This window comes from Falco cherrug, unplaced genomic scaffold (assembly GCF_023634085.1).
Source record: "Falco cherrug isolate bFalChe1 unplaced genomic scaffold, bFalChe1.pri scaffold_44, whole genome shotgun sequence".
Lineage (NCBI taxonomy): Eukaryota > Metazoa > Chordata > Aves > Falconiformes > Falconidae > Falco > Falco cherrug.
In genome coordinates this window covers 374,804-391,476 of record NW_026599484.1, presented here as the reverse complement: position 1 = coordinate 391,476, position 16,673 = coordinate 374,804, and the positions used below count along the sequence as shown (strand labels likewise).

General features: G+C 46.0%; 1 protein-coding gene across 1 annotated transcript; it reads left to right on the top strand.

Annotated features, from left to right (window-relative positions):
* Positions 1 to 6,796: 6,796 nt before the first annotated feature.
* LOC129735171 (heat shock factor protein 5-like) lies at positions 6,797 to 10,860 on the top strand. The gene is made up of 4 exons (XM_055700531.1): positions 6,797 to 6,921; positions 7,020 to 7,213; positions 10,090 to 10,464; positions 10,856 to 10,860. Exons 1-4 carry the CDS (start codon positions 6,908 to 6,910, stop codon positions 10,858 to 10,860), a joined length of 588 nt encoding a protein of 195 aa, XP_055556506.1. The 5' UTR covers positions 6,797 to 6,907.
* The last annotated feature ends 5,813 nt before the right edge of the window (positions 10,861 to 16,673 follow it).

Sequence of the window (16,673 nt, the reverse complement as noted above, 5' to 3'; positions counted from 1 at the left end):
TCCACATTAATCTGTAATATTAGAGAACTGACTAACAACAATAGGAATTATTAGTCTTTGAAGAACTTTTCACTGGATGGATCAGGACATGGTGGGGGGGTGATTTTCCTTTTGAAGATTGCAAAGTAATAAATATGAAATGTAAAAAAGTTTCTAGTTTCCAAATGCTAACTTAATCCCCCCTAAATTATAGAAGCAGCTAAGCCAAGCAATGTGTGATCAGCCAGCTAGCTGTCTGCAATATTTATGGGTGTCATGGGAATAACAGTAAATGTCAGAACTGAATGTATGCTGTCATGGCCACTAATGCAAAGCCACAGCAACTTAATTTTTCCGGTCTTCTTTTTAGTGATACAAGGCTTAAAATGGTTTTAAATGCATTTAGAGAGTTCTTTGTTAAAAACCATATAAATGTCCAAATGCTGGCATGTTTAAAAGATTTTGGAATAACGTATTATGCTAAACTGTTTGAGAATGGCTATGCATCGTTGTAAGTATCAGTCTGGCTTATTCATCTCCCAGACACTGTGAATTTGGACAATGAAGCCAAATCCAGAATTCTCATTTTGTTGTACCTGCCCTGACTTCAGTGGAGGACCTTCTTGAGCATGATCACAGGATTAACTGAATATAGGAACTTAAGAACACATTCTGCGTGATGGTGAATGCCTTTAACTTGGATTGATTTCAGAGGAAATTAACTTTAGGAAGAGCTAAGAATCCTCTAGGGATGACCTCTTTAAAAAAAACAACCACCAAACCAGCCACGACCCCCTACTCCCCCAAATACAAAATCAGACAAAATTCCTGACAATACGGGTATAGAAGTCCTGATTCGGTCATTCTACAACCTTGGCAAAGAGTGGGCTACCAACTCTTCCTTGAAGATGATCATACTCTGATCTCATAGCCATTGATACATGAGAGTTTCAAAGATGTGTAAAGAGAGCAATGAATTTCACTGCAACAATGATGTAGCCAGGAGATAGCTTTTAAGGACCAGATTATATGAGCATGTAACAAAGCCACTGACTTCCCTATTGTCATATTTTGTTTGCCATTTTACATGTAGTCATATTACAATAACGATAATTTTTCATTTCTGTGATTGATCTGTGAGGAACAAAACTTTGGGTTTATCTTGCCTGAGGTAGTTCAGATATTTACCCACCTGGATCTGAAATATCTATGCTCTTACGATCCAGCCACTTGTCCTACATCTTGGGAACACTTCAAAATTTTGCCAAAGTATGTCAAAAAAGATGATCTGTGTGAATGGATAATTACAAGAGACAGTCATGTAAGGCTTGTCCTACCCTTAAAACTTTTTGTATCAGAAGATGCTTATCTAGCCAAACTGCTTTGCAACTCAGGCTGACCAGAACACACCCGTTGCTGCTGTAGCTCAGCTGACAGATAGTACTTTATTAAGATGCATTAGCTGGGTGGATTAGGACCACCGACTAAATTCCTGCGCTCTGCACCCAAAAATCATGATAGTAGTGCATGAATTTTTGGGAGCATGAATTTATAGAGCACTCATCTTGATAAACATCAAAGTCATAAACCTCTTTCCTCCACAGACAATGGAGTAGAGCCCTATGCTGGGAGCCCTCACCAGCATCTTCTGTTCTGGTTCTCAAATGCTGACTTAGGGGGGCTGCCTGTCCTTGGAGCGAGTGTGCCCTGGGCTTGGGGGGTGTCACCTCGGTACCCTTCCTGCCCGCCCCCCCACAGACGGCTCACCCACCAGACCCCAATTCACAGCACAGAAGGGTGCTGTCTGCATCCTGCTGACCCCACACCAGGGAACAGCAGGGAGTGAAATGAAACCGGTTTTATAGAGGGTGCAATTAAAGGAAGCAAGGGGCAGAAGTTCATCATCCCCCTTTAACAGGTGCTGAGTTTAGGTAAGCTGCTCTGATGACAGGACTGCTGTGCAGTTGGATAGCCACAGACTTCTGAACTTTGTGGAAGATAGGTCTTTTCTTTACATTTTGGTCACAAAGGATTTTTCTTCCCACTGAAAAAACACCTCAGTTACTTGTAATATTATTTAAATGCAGTCATTTTAGTACTGGCGAACACTGCAACAGACTGACAGCATGATAGTCTTAACAGGTCTATCCTGTAGAAATCTTTCTAATGTCTCAGAACACATTTTACAGTATTTCTTAGTGTAAAAATATCATCTTAAACCTCAGCTTTTAAAAAGGGGTGTTTTTTTGAAAGAAAAAAATTAAAAGAAAAAAAAAATCCTGCCACAAAAATAGAGAATTCTAACATGTTTTATGGCAACGGTTTTAAATTAAACTGTTTCAGAATTAAAAATCCATTAATAGTGGAACAAAACCTCCCAGCATAAAGACATCTATCTAGGGATTCAATTACTGAAACTGCTTGCAATCAACTTACTTCAGTGGAATATCCTTTTTTCAAGCTTACAAGAAAAAAAAAAATTGAAATAAATCAGAGAAGTCAACACCAAAGTTTCTCTACGTCACAAAGCAATAAGGCAATTTAATGTGGTATTAACACATGAAACAGAAGTTAACTATGCTTTTCAAAGATCACTTAAAACAGAACTGAGAAAAATGGGCTGATGATATGTTCTTAGGCTCCCGTTCTAAAATTGTCATGTTCCATAGTTTCAGATGAGTCAGCTGAGTAGGAAAGTTGGTTGTCTTGTACTATGCTCGTGCTTCCAGACCTAATCCCATCCATAATTAAAAATAGAGATTATTTGTCAAAATTTGTCAAATCTGAAAACAGTTTTGAGTTTCGCCTTATCTGACTTATTAGCAAAGCATCTAGGTCCTTCTTTCCTTCCTAATTAAGATGACATGGATAGAAATATTCAATGTTTACTTATGTTGATTCAGAACAAATTAAAATGTAGTAGTATGAGACTCTGCCTTAGCTGTGTTACAAGAGGTCTGGAGCTCAAAGATTTGTACTGCTATACATCAATAAGAAAATAATATCCATCCTTCTGCACTAGCTAATTATTTCTTTAACTAGAAAAAAAAATGTAAGAAAAATCACTTTTCTTCCAAAATGTTAATTCTCTAGGGAATGTTTTTCAACTGTTCTTTGTTACCTTCCTAACAAAACTGAAACTAATTACAGCAACACTTCTTACCACTCACAGATCTAACAAGCATATAATCATGGTAAGAACAGTTATTTTCCAGCTTTATAGTATATATGTACATTCCTCTTATGCATTTAGAGGTGGACTTTTTCAGCCCAGGAAGGGTGACTGTACGTAGCGTGTCTGGCCTTCTTCAAATTACAGGCTTGATAACGTAAACTGGTCACTTCCTCAACTAACTGGTAGCTGAACAAAAGCACACATTGATTTAAATTTTCCAGGTGATGAAAATTCCTCCACTTAACCTGGTAAGACCTTCCAGGGATTAAGTGCTGCCTTTACTAACAGTAGTATGTCCTTGGATGGTAGTCAGGGTCAGCACACCGCATGGAAATGCAGCTGTCCTTGCCCTGACATACAGTAGACAAGCTAACAATACCATTTTTGTTCAGCTCTGCAGAATCAGTTTGCAAAATGTGTAATTTACATCGTTCAGTTGGTAGGGGTTTTTACTATATATATATGTATAAGCAAGGGAAACACAGAAAAATAGGAGGTTATTACAAAAGGTTGGAATGGAGATTAAGCACTGGCAGGAGAAGAGGATTATGAATTTCTGGCAAAGGCCCACCTTCTCGTGTGTAAAATAGGGACATCTCTGGTGTCCTGCAGCAGGGAAGGAGGAAGAAAGCTAGCTGCAGAGAAAGGCACAGCTGTGAGAGAGGCAGACACCAGGGAGTAACTGCCATGGTACATGGCAAATAGGGGCGTGCGGGCTAACAGCAATTTGAGTTCACATGGGTGAAAAAGAAGGAAAGCACTGAGTCCATAACACAAATTAGTAATAAGCTATTTCTTCTTGCAGCTCCCATCACCTTTGGCTAATAACAATCTTTGACAGCAAAGTAACGATTAAAGTCCTCAGGACCAAATTTAACCCACTGACCATGAAGTGGCAAATGAATCCGCTCTTGTGGCTGAAGTCAAGAATGGCCAGTGGTACCAAAGGGACCGCTGTTTCTGTGTGTTAGTTCTAGGGAATCATGCTCTGCATTTCAGTTATGGACTACGTATTGCTGGCTCTGCCCTGAGTTACGGATGATACACTAAAAACCTCACCTGTCCCACCATCAGGTAGTCATGGTCTTCTGGCACTCTCGCTGCACAGGGGGAGAGAAACCCAGATTCATTTCACTGAAGTAATGCAAAAGACAACCTCAGGAATGCCGAGAAGAATTTTTTGTGAAGTGGACATTTTTCTGGATTTTTCAGATTTGCATTCACTATGCTTTACTTAAGTTTTAGCTGTTTACACTGAGCAACATAATTCTTAATAAATTATTACCGAGGGGAAAAAAAATGCAAAGCCTCTTGGGAAGACGACAGCATGAGGTTACTAGAATCGCAGGCCGTTAATTCCTTGGGTAAAGCAACATCCTTCTGTGGTGCTGGATTTAGCTTTGATGACAACATTGACAAAATTTCTGCTTCTGGTTTAATTTGAAGTGTGAAACTCTGTTAGCCACCCCGCCCAAACACCATTTTCCTCACTTCAGCTATGCGGAAGAGCAGAGGGATATTACTTTCAGTTTAAAAATAGGAACGGTTTCCCATCAGTTTATTCAATTTTGCCCCCTTTCTGGAACTTACTGCGCTTTTACTTGCCTTGGTGGTTAGGGGCTGTGCTGTAAACCAAAGCAATAAGGACGACTTTAGGTAAAGAAGAGGTTTGGGTTTGTACCTTCTTGCTAAGAAATTTTACGACAACTCCAAGATAATGTACTTGAGGTCACGAAACACACAGGTGCTCAGTCTTCTCGCTACTGTCTTGCTTTGAGGGCAGCCAAGAGAGAGGAATGTCATTTTCTTCCGCCACTGCTGGTGACCTGTGGGCAAGATGCAAGCAGAGAGAGAGATCACCGCACTCTTCCTTCCCCGGCTCCCTGCTCTTCTTTGCCTGTTGGTTCGTAGCAGATTCCTGTTCTGCAGCGGTAAGGATGGTTCTGCTGGTTCCTGCAGTCTGCCTGCAGTCACAGCTGGCAGCACAAGGCTGAGGAGAGGGCAGATCTGCACCAGTGCAGCTCAGGCACCGCCTCAGAGCTGTGCCAGCGCACAGTGCAAGCACTCGCAGTGACAAAGGTGCCGCTTAAGAGTTCTGGCCTTTGTGAATATAGCTAATCTTGTTCTTTTTCTTTTTTCCTCTCTTTTTTCTTCACACACACGCACACCCCCACACCCTCCCTTAGCCAAGTAACATTGTGGTACCCAAAACATCCTGTGGCAATTCGTTCCCCGGTTTCCCTGTGATTAAGTACCTGATTTGATTTCTCCTATTTGAAAACCTCCATTAGTCGTGCTTGCCTCCTTTACACTAACTACAACTTTACTACCTATGTTTTTATACAATAACCGCCCCTCTGAAGATTCCTTCTTCAGTATTTCCTTCCGCTGAAGCTAGTTCTTACCCTCGCTGCTGATTTTCTCTGCCCCATTTTAACCCCACCTGATCTGTTCTGGTGTGGGGATCAGAGCTGCACGGGTCTGGGGGGGTTTAGGGCAAACGTGACACAATTCCCGATTTGTTCCGCGCTCCTCATAAATTTGCTTTTCCTTTTGTGAACTGCCAGTGGTTTTTAAGCCGACACTTTGCAACACCTGCTCTGCCGGCAGCATTCCTCCCGGCGGGGTAAGCACCAGCCCGGTGCACCCCCGGCACATGGAGCAGCTCCCCAGCCCCCCGCTGCCCGCGTCCCCCTCTGTCCCCCCCGTCCGTCCCCTCCGTCCCCGCCGCCCGCACCCCGCGACAGCGCAGCGGCCCGGGCAGGTCCGGCTGCTCAGCAGAACCCGCCCCCGCCCCGCCCCTCCCTGGGATGCGAGGTGTCACGTGGCCCTGCGGCCCCGCCCCCTTTCCCGCGCGCGGTCCCGGTGCGGCGGGCAGCCATGGCGGGGCGCGGGGCTGCGGAACGCGTGCTCCCCGCTCTGCCCCGCCTGCAGCCGCTTTCCACGGCCCGGCGCCCGCCCGCGCCGTGGTTTGAGGACCTCCAGGCTGCCGCCGGGACGGCTCCGGGCTGGCGGCGGGGCCGCCCCGAGCGGCAACTTTCGGCCCCGGGCCTCAGCCGCCCGGTCGCTCACGGAAGCTAGGGGAGATGCTGGTGGCAGCGGAGCTGAGGGGCCGGCGGGGTGAGGGGACCGGCGGGGCGGAGGGGGTGGCCGAGGGGACCGGCGGGGCGGAGGGGGATGGCTGAGGGACGTGGCCCGGCTGAGGGGACTTGGGGAGCTGAATGGACGGCGGGAGCTGAGGGGGATGGCGGGGCTGAGGGGGGCGGCGGGGCTGAGGGCACCGGCGAGCTGAGGGGCGGCCGGGCTGCGGCCGTGCCGTGCCGAGGGACCGGGGCGCTGCGCGGACCAGCGCCGCGGCGGGGCTGAGGGCCGGGGGCCGCGCGCGGCGGGCGGCGCCTCGCAGGCGGGGCACGTGCCGTTCGGCGCGTGGCGGGGGGAGCGGAGGAGCGGGGCGGCGGTTGAGCGCGGCGTTGGCGCCACCTACCGACACGGACGCGTCGCAGCAGCCCGTCCCCGTCAGTGCCGACACCTTCCCCGCCAGGCTGCGGCGGCTGGTCGACAGCCCGCGCTGCCGCTCCGTTCGCTGGGGCGCCTCCGGCCGGGGGCTGGTCATCAACCGGCCGCGCTGTGAGTGCGAGCTGCTGGGCGCCGGGCCGGCCGTCGCCGCGCAGCCGGGTGGCCGTGGGGCAGCGGCAGCCGCCGGTTTCTTCAAGACCACGAACTTCAGCAGCTTCATGCGACAGCTCAGTCTCTATGGCTTCCGCAAGGTGGGGGTGTTGCCGGGGAGCGGTGTGCTGGGGCCGGGCCCAGAGGGTGGACAAGGCAACGGTGGCAACGGCACCGGGCCCCTGCATCGCTTCCGCAGCCCCCACTTTTGCCGCGACCGCCACGACCTCCTCGTCCACCTGAAGCGCCTGACGAAAGGCAACAAGGCGAAGATGGCAGCGGGCCTGGATGTGACCAGCCGCCCACCCAACCGCTTCCAGCGCTTGCTTGGCACGCCACTGGCCGGGCAACCGCTGCTTCCGCCCTCGACGCTCAGCAATGCCAACAGGCCTGGTGAGTCGGAGTGGGCCGTGTGGGGCCTTGGTGGGTTTTTGAGAAGCGCTGGGTGGCATGGGATTTGGAAATCAGCACTCCCCTGAGGGAGAAGGGTTACCTGTCCTTGCCGGTGGCATCTCAGTTCAGCTGGCGTAGGGAAGCTGTCGTTGTTTATGCAGGTAGATCTGCTGCCAGTAAGCATGAGTAGCATGGTTCACATGTATTTCAGGCTGCCTGTAGACTATAGTACAGTCTCCATTGCGTACTACACTAAGAACACCCTTGCCCGATCTCTGTGGAGCTGGCACAGCCCTACCAGATGAACGTTACTGCTTCTTGCCCGTCGGTAAGGATGCCCATCAGTAGGCGTGCTTAATAAGCTGTCATTAATTGTGTGCGAAACAGTGAGTCATGTGAAGTGATAATTAGAGCATCGTGTTAGTTTTGTGCAAAGGAGGCAAGACCTGGTAGTAAGATTTTTGTCGGTTGTCTCCTGAAAAAGAATTCACAAGCTATGCAGTTTTTAAAACGGATTGCATGAGTAGGTGAGAGCTAATTAGAAAATAATACTGCTGAAAAGCCCTAGAACGTGTTTTCTTTCTTTCTAACGCTCTTTGAGAGGATCTGAGTTTTCCCAAGACAAGTCTGAGCCCTCAGGATTATTCCACACGTTTTGTATCGGCCCGAAAGCTTTGTAGCTGGCGCTGTGTAAGGCAGATGTGAATATCTTGCTTTGCAGTGCTCTTGGGCTGCTCTAACTGTGGGCTGCTGCCAGAAGAGCACTCCTGCTTCCCATTCCTTTGGTGGCGTGTTAACTGTCATCTTCCTTGCAGCTGATACAGCAACATGTTGGTTCAGCGCAACGATCGGAGAAGACTTCAACAGCCTTTTTGTGGCTGGCTCCTGGACCCGGGTGATGCACCCCGTGGGTGCAGAGCTGTAAGGCGCGGTGTAGGAGGAGCGGCAGGACTGTAAGGCGCGGTGTAGGAGAAGCGGCAGGACTGTGCGACCAGGGGAAGGGGAGAAGCAGTTGACGGTACTGCTCTCTGCAGCACCGGCTGGCATTTAGAGCAGAGTAGGGTATCACCATGCTCGTGGTTACTGTGTCAGGGTAGGAACTGTCATCTAATTCAAGTGGTGTTTTCCGTGATGTGTGTGGAACTGCACGTGCAATACCAAGAAAACAAAATGAAGCATCGGAGAAGGGATGGAACTTATTTCAGTAGGGAGGCTAGGAAGCATTTAAATTAATGATTTGATGTGAACGTTGTTAACGCTAAGATGAGTCATTGCAGACTTCAATGACATGTGGTTTGTCTGATGTAATGCAGACCACTGGTAAAGGAAATTATTAGAAAGAGATGACCTGTTCATTTTTTGTCCTCTGTTTTGATGGCTGCAGTTTCAGAGTTTTTGCTCTAGGAGTCTCATTTTTCTAGAAAGACAGAACAAGGAAAACGTTGGGGTTTCTATGCAGTCAAGTTCTGACAGGCTGACAATGCACTGTTGCGCTCTGTACTGACTATTTAGGGACACGTCTTTGCTGTAAATGTGAGGTAATTTGATAGATAAGAGATACTTGTGTTTGCAAAGCGTCAGTCTGTTCCCAGTGTCTTGCAGCGTGTAACGCTGTGTTAAACATTCAGGAACAATTCCTGGACAGCAACGGGAGGTGGGTAACTTGGCATCCTGTGGTGTCTTGTGTATGTGTTAGAACTAGATAATCTTCATGTCCCTATCCAAAGGTAAAATATAAACAAAAGGATTTTCATACCCCTGTTCCTTCTCTGTTTATAAATGGTGAAAGTACTGAACAGGAAATAAATGGTCCTATACGTTAAGTCTTAGCAAATCTTCAGGGTCAGCTGGTATTTATTTAGTGATTCTTAATGGTTAAATGTGAACTTGCAGAATAATGACTGTATGTTACTGATTTCTTGAATTAGCTTCCGTCAGAGGAGTGCCAGAGGTAAATGTGAGGCTATTTTTAAAAAAAAAATCCTTTTGAGTGAGAATTGGAAACTACAGGTCTGAGAAAGCCTGGCTTCTAGATCAACCCTATTGATGTGAACCATCCTGAAACTCGTAATTCTCATGGCTAAATGCAATCCTGCAGGGGAGTCACAAATGCAGTAGTTCTTGGAGAAATCAATGAGCACAGGCGTTCGGGGTGTTACTGTCAGTGTTTCAACAAAGCCACCAAAACAGAAATTGGGCTGTCATGGTATAAAAGCAAATACCATTTCATGAAACAGTAACTGTCTGAGAGAGGAAACTGTAAAATAATAGAGAAGAATAAAAGGACTATCTAGGAAATAGCAAAATGGCAAAGTCTGGGATATTTTAGTCTGCACTGAACTAGTTGAGCTGACTGAGGAAAAACTGGCTTTGAATTTTTTTTCTTGACCAAATAAATGACTTGTCATAAAGTACTTGCAAAGTCCTTTGGAGGATTTTGACATTGCCCTTCCCTTAGCTGTTTGTGAGCTGTCAGTAGTGGAGTTTGGTCAAATCTTGCTTTATGATGTCCCTTTTTTAAAATGTATTGTCTGATTTAACACACAGTACTTTCAAAATTGCTTTTGTTTGGTTTAGTAAGTTACTACACGTTTTGATTTATAGCACATTTCTAAATATGGGTAACTCGTTACTGCCAGTTGAAGGAGATTGAATGCTACGCAGACACCTGTGTTGGCGCTTCACTCGTGTGCCGCACAGCAGTTACTGCATGCTCGGGTCTAAGAGTACAGTCTCCTTTCTGGGTTAAGTATGCTGGAGCAAAGGCAGTCTTCCCAAATCATGTTGTAGAGCCTTGGCTCCTCATATTGCCTTTCTTTGCCTGTGAAAACTCCTTTCCTTAACACTTGTTTCGCTTTATTTTGTACCCACTGCAGGACTGCTGACTGTAGGACAGTTTCATCAACTTTACGGTCAAGGTGTTTTCCCTCCTTACTCCTACACGGCAACCTCGTGCCAAGCCCCCAGCACTTCACCAGCACAAAGATTAGGTCCGACTCCAGTCCCTTCCACTTGGATCCAGCAGGGACCACTTGGGTTGCTGCCAGGGCAAGGGGCTTCCCCAGCTTTTCCAGATAAAGGGGCTGCCTTTCCGGTACTCCAGACGCTTCCAACGGGAGCCACGTACACACTCCAGCCTGTGGCTTCTCTTCCGCCACTTCAGCAAGGGACTCAAAGCGTTGCCACATCCATTGCAAATTGCAGCAGCTCTGCATCTTCAGTGCCGTACTCACAAACCTGCTGTCCAACAGGTATGGAAAAAAATTTCTGCATTTGCTTTTCAAAAATAGATTTTAAAGTGAGACTTTCAAATATTTTTCTATAATACTCTGCCATGTGTATATCTCAAGTGAGAATTAGAAAGTGTCAAGTCTAAAAGGAAGATGGACCTTTAAAGCAAAAGGAGTTTCTGTTTGCTATTCGTGTCCTTCCTCCAGATTTTGCGTGTCCCCTGGTGATTTTCTGGATAGCTTTTCTGTTGAGGTGAAAGGGCGAGGAGAAAAACATTTGTCCAAAACTAGTCGGTGTGAGGCTAACTTTCATTTTTGTTTTTTCAATTAAGCAAAACTTGGACAATGATATTAAAGCACTGAGACCTTGTTAAGAAGTAGTATCCTAGGCCTTGGTCTCATGTTTTTCCAGGTTAAGGTTTTAAACCTTAAAGATCAGTCAGACGTATTGTGTAGAACAGGGGTCCTCAAACTTTCTAAACAGGGGGCCGGCGCGCGGATTAGGTGGCCGGAAGTCATCTGCGGCTGCTTGGTTTCCCCCTCCCACCCCCGGCAGGGTGGTGGTGGTGGCGTGGGGGTTCTGTAAATACGGGGGGGCGGATTGAGGACCCTGGGGGGCCATATCTGGCCCACGGGTCGTAGTTTGAGGACTCCTGGTGTAGAATATTTCATTCTGCTCGTACTGTTTTTGTATCTAAATTTTTTTTTCTTGCTTAGCTTCTTTATGTTGTATTTTTTTATGCACTGAAGACTAGAAAGTACAAAAGTCTTGGCTCCTTTCTTTTTTCGAAATTATTTCTGCCACAATTGTCAGTCTCACTTAATCACTTGATTACAAAGTAAATCAGTCTCACTTCAGTGTTTTTATTCTTCAGAAGAGGAGTTGAAGCAAATTACTGTTCTTTTCCTTGCCCTTACCTTGAATTGGAAAAATCACATGATAGGTTATTTTCTGGGGAGTGGTGGTCTGTTTGTTGTTGTTTTGTGGTGTGTTTGTTTAATTTCCCTAAAACTTCTGAAATTCAGAACAGTGACCCTTTCCTTGAACAAACTAAAGCTCAGTTATTATTCTTTCCTTCTGCCTGCTCCTCCTTTGGCGGCCGCACCTTCACAAAGACAGCTATCTGTCCCTGTTTAGAAATCCTACACAGTGAAATCATTACATCTTTTGTGCATCTCTTCTGAGACCTCTGCTGAGAACATTTCAGGCAATAATCGCTAGTTTCCATAACGTCATTTTTGTCAAGGAAGGGTTCGGAGGAGCTGGGCATTTCTTGTAGACACACTTAAATGTTTAAGAGACAGGCAACTTCTGCCACGTGCTCCTTGCCTTGTGCCCCTTATGCAGAGATTACTGTGGTGGCCAAAGTGTGGAGCCTGCCTTACCAGCTGCTAACTATTAAGTCTTCTCCCAGGAGCAGGTGTCCTGAGAATCACAGAATGGTTTGGGTTGGAAGGGACCTTAAAGATCAGCAAGTTCCCACCCCCCTGCCGTGGGCAGGGACACCTTCTATTAGTTCAGGTTGCTCCAAGCCTCATCCAGAATACTTGCTTCATTAGGGTGGGAGGTGGGAGGTGGTCCCCGCTTTGCGTTTCTATGGTTACAGAGCATAGGCTGAAACTCATCATGATGAATTGTAGTTGTCTCTGTCTCAGCTAAGGCCCCAGCCCTCTTCCGTAGTCAAGGGAAGGAAAGGGGCGTCTCGGGTGCGATTCACGTAGCTCGGTTTAGAGTTTGTCTTGGGGTAAGATTCCTGGTGTCCTGGAAGTGCCTGTTTTGAAGTACTGCCTGTAGGGGAGCTGAGGGAGACCAGCGTAGATTTAGACATGAATATGGAGATCTCTCTCGCTGGGTGACGCTCGTTGCTTTAAGTTTAAAGGATAACTTGGCTATGTTGCTCAGGTAGAATCTTCTGGGGTGGGAGGTGGGTGTGAGAATGCGGTGAAAACATACCAAATTTTGCAAGGTGTAATCAAAACTAAAATGCAGAAACTTAGGGAATCTGAGGCGTTTGAAAACTCCAGTGAATTAATTAGCGTTTCTGAGAGTGTAAGTGACATTTCACTGGAGTATGATAAATCTTTTAATTTTCACTGTCGCTCTAGGACTGTCTCAGCGGTTTTACTTCTGTGCCTGTGTATCTCTTAATCTCTCCGCTATCCTTTCTTCTGTATATTATAACATACAGCATGCTGAAAGCGTGTTTCTTCATATGTCCACATGAAAAAGTCTGGTTTCCTTCATCATGAGAGCACAGCAGCAAGATTAGTTTGTTTGGAAAGTGATAGTTAACCTTAAGATACGTATTTAGTAAGTGAGAGAACTGAAGAATGTATGTTCAATCTTATGCTTGACTCTCCATTTCACTTTTGAAGTCCCATTAAATGAAATCAAAGTAGAACTTTCTGAAAAGATTTCTTTTTATGTGTATTCAAACTTGTTTGTTAACTTGCGTGACAAAAAAATTCCCTGGTTTTTCATTATGATTCTTATTGAAAAGTCAGTAACATAAAATATGCTCGTCTAAGTCTCTTTTTCCCCACTAGCCTTAGACCATAATTAGTTTAAGGATTTAGTTCTGTTTACTTTCGGCTATCTGCAAAACCTTTGACAGTAGTAGAATCGGGTGAAAGAAATGCGTTGAAGCTTCATTATCTGAGAGTGTCTAATAATGAAAAATCAGTCATGGAGACCATGTGAGACATGTTAGTTATTGGTGCCACCTGACAGTGCAAGTCCAATCGTGCCTTTGGCATACATCTGTGCCTGTAGGGTTCATTTACATATGAAAACCTTTCTGGTGAGTGGTAGTTCAGGAGTAGTCATGATATTCTTCGGAATGACACACTCTGGGTTAAGATAATTCATTTTCTTTGTAAGTCTTAAAATTCACATGGTCACAAGTGTGTATGTGTGTATGAACACCTAGGCTCAGCTATGTGAATGCACTTTGTGGTGTATTGTGACAAGAAACTCAAGCAGCCAAATCAGGGAGGTGATATTAAGACAGAAAAGACTGATGATGAAGTTTCTGCATGTATGTGTGTGTTTTATCAATTTTACAATATATATTTTTAATATATCTATACATATCTTAAAATAAGTATTTTTAAGATTAAGAAATTGGTCTTAAAATGGCTTGGGAGGTAACAATAAATTTCTGGAATTTCGCTTACTGTGTGATTATTGAAATGTTTAATCGAAGTAAGCAATAGAACTGCACACCAGACACAAGTTCCGGCAGTCTGATAGCTGTGTTTGAATTCTTGCAGCCACACCAGAGCTGTTCAGCAGCAGCCCACACAGATCCTCTGGCTGGCTGTGCTGGTCCTGCTGCTTCAGCGTGCACCCACGACAGCTTTCTCCAGGTGAGCGTAGCCTACTGAAAGGAGGTGAAAGCGAAGGAGACTGTATGAATGAGCTGCAGGTTTATACACTTGTGAAATTAAGGATATAAATTTGAAAATTGATCTGCTTGATAAAGTGAAAGTGATGTGGTTTACAAATACCTATTTCAAAGAACCACTGAATGTTAAACGGGTAGTTTTGTAATTCAGGTTAGGTTTCAGGGTAGCAGCATAGTGGGTGTCCTCATCAGCGGAGTGTTTTTTTGCTTGACTTCACCAGAATCACTTTTAGTTAATGAGCCTGCATTTGTATTGGAAGAATGCTCTTGCCTGGACAAAAAGAGATTCTTTAATATTATGAAAATACTGAGAAGCAGCTCCACTTCTTTGTCCCGGACAGCTTCCTGCAGTCCTGAGTTTCATTTGTTGAACGAGAAAAACTAAGGTGACTTTTTGGAATGGGCCCCGCCTCAGAGATCTCTTATTAAAGATAACTCCAGCACTTCCTGTAAATGCGTTATGTAATTCTAGTGGAAACTGCACCTTATTTGGAGGGCCTGGCTTATCAGATATCAGAAGATCTTTAGTAAGAATGCAAGGGCTTCCTTTTCTATTACAGCGTAACGCATATACTTTTTTCCCCCCTCACAGAGGACAAGCGAAGCAAGTTATGCTTATGTGTGTTGAAAAAGGGTTGACCTACCCAAGCTTGATCATCCAGTTTCCTATCTTGCAAATATCAACCTTTGTCTTTTATTCATGAGTTTTTTTTAAAAAATAAGCTTATCCAAGATGGGCGGCTTATGGCCTGGATAACTCCAGCTGCTTGCCAGCAAAGATCAGCCGCTGCTGGTCGGGGGGAATGCCTTCCTTGTCCTGGATCTTGGCCTTCATATTCTCAATGGTGTCACTGGGCTCGACCTCAAGGGTGATGGTCTTGCCAGTCAGGGTCTTCACAAAGATCTGCATGCCACCCCTCAGACGGAGCACAAGATGGAGGGATGTCCCTGTTCGGGCGCCACATTGACGAGCGAGGGGAAGCAAGCAGCCGACTCAATATGAGTGATAGAGCAAGCTCCGATTTATTACGGCGCGATTATGTCATATATACAGTTCCAGTTAATTATGCCTACATCTGCTGATTGGCTAAGCTCTAAAGGGTTACATTTTCATACGTCCTCCTACTTGCGGTTTCTGCGGATAGCTAGCTACATATTTTTTTTTCCTCTCTTGTCTACGCGAATTCCTCAAAGTTATTTACAACATTAGGCACAAGGTCAGTGTTTTTCTCAGCTTCCTTATCAGCATGCCTCAGCATAGGAGGCCTGCTTCAGCTAACTTACGCTAACTTTGTTTCACAAAGATCTTTAAGGGAGTCATGGCCATGATCACACAGCCATTCTGCAACAGATAACACGTTAGTGTAAGGCTATAAATAGCCAACAGCCAGTCATGCCGTCGATATTGTAGTATTTATTTTTCGCGCAGTGCATCTTTGTCCTCTCACTTTGATCGTGAGCTGCTTTTTTCATCCAGGACGCGAGGATCCATCTGAGCGATGGGAAGTCACAATTAAATAGCTTATCTCGGAAGGCCGAGATCAATGGGATAGTAAATCATTCCAAAGGAGTTGTCAAAGGTGGTGTTGTGGCTAGATTGAAGGGTAACATACAGTGTCCAAAGGGTCTAGTAAAACTCAGTTGTTTGGAGAAGCAAGTCCGTGGGCAGTGTGTGGAGCCAGAAGAGCTTTAGGCCACTTGCTAGTGGTTGCTTTGTTTCCTGGAAACCCCCAGCAAAAAGCTGCCGAGCATCTGGGCAGAGACTGCGGGAAGGCGATCCTCTGTGTGAGAAGGCCAAAGGCGAGCAGTGCCCTGTATCAGTTCCACCAGGTCAGTAACCGGCTGTCTCTGAGCAGGGTAACACAGCTATCGTACCGCGTGGATCAACGGGACTTCTAGAGATTTCTGAGTCTTAGCATAGCATAGGTCATTTCTCCTGGAACGTGGTGACAGGCTGTGCAGGTGGTACAGAAGACAGCAGTTTGCCTGCGGTTCTTGCTGAGCTGTGGGGAATAATCAGTTTGCCTTTTGTGTGTTCTGGGGCATATACTTCCCCAAACTTCTGCTGGGGGATGTGGCAAGCTGCAGTATTGAGCATCCTGCCCGGCTGGCGTATTGATCATCCATCAGTAACCACTTGCACAAATCCTCAAAAGCGGTAAAATTCATCAGCCCTGGCTGACTAAGCATTTTTATTGTTCCTCACAAAAAATAGAACTATTGCATGGAATATTTCCTATCGTTCCACTCAATACCTTCCACCAGTTGCAGGAATTCAGTGCGATGCTGTTGAAGCGTGGTTTGCGGGGCGTTTTAGGCTGTTTGGTCCCGCTGTGTGCTGCTAGGTAGGAGTGGCAAAGCCTATACGAAACTGCCGGGCCAGTCCCGAAGACAGCGAACCGTATCGGCGCACTAGCAGTCAGCAAGCTGGTTACCAGCCCCGTTTCTGTTGGATCCAGACGGTGCTTTGTGGTCTCAGAAGGAAAAGCTGGCACTCTCGGACAAGGAAGCTTAAACCTTGTGCTGTTCTTACTGGGTCTTGCAGAGAGCATCACTTTTTAAGTTTAGGAGAGATTAAGACAGGTGGAGTTTCTGGGTCTTGGAGGCCAGCTGCTGGGCTTGTACAGTTCGCACCTGAGCTGCTGAAAGTGTTAGGTGACCCTGCCTGGAACACGGGCAGACCAGGCCGGTAACTAACTGGTTGGTTGCCTGCAGTTTGCTCTCCAGGAAAAGCTGCAGAGAATTACTGCGTGGAATGGCAAGGGGGCAGAGGTGGTTATACCCAGACATGGTGGCTGATGATGGTGTATCTCACCAGGTTTC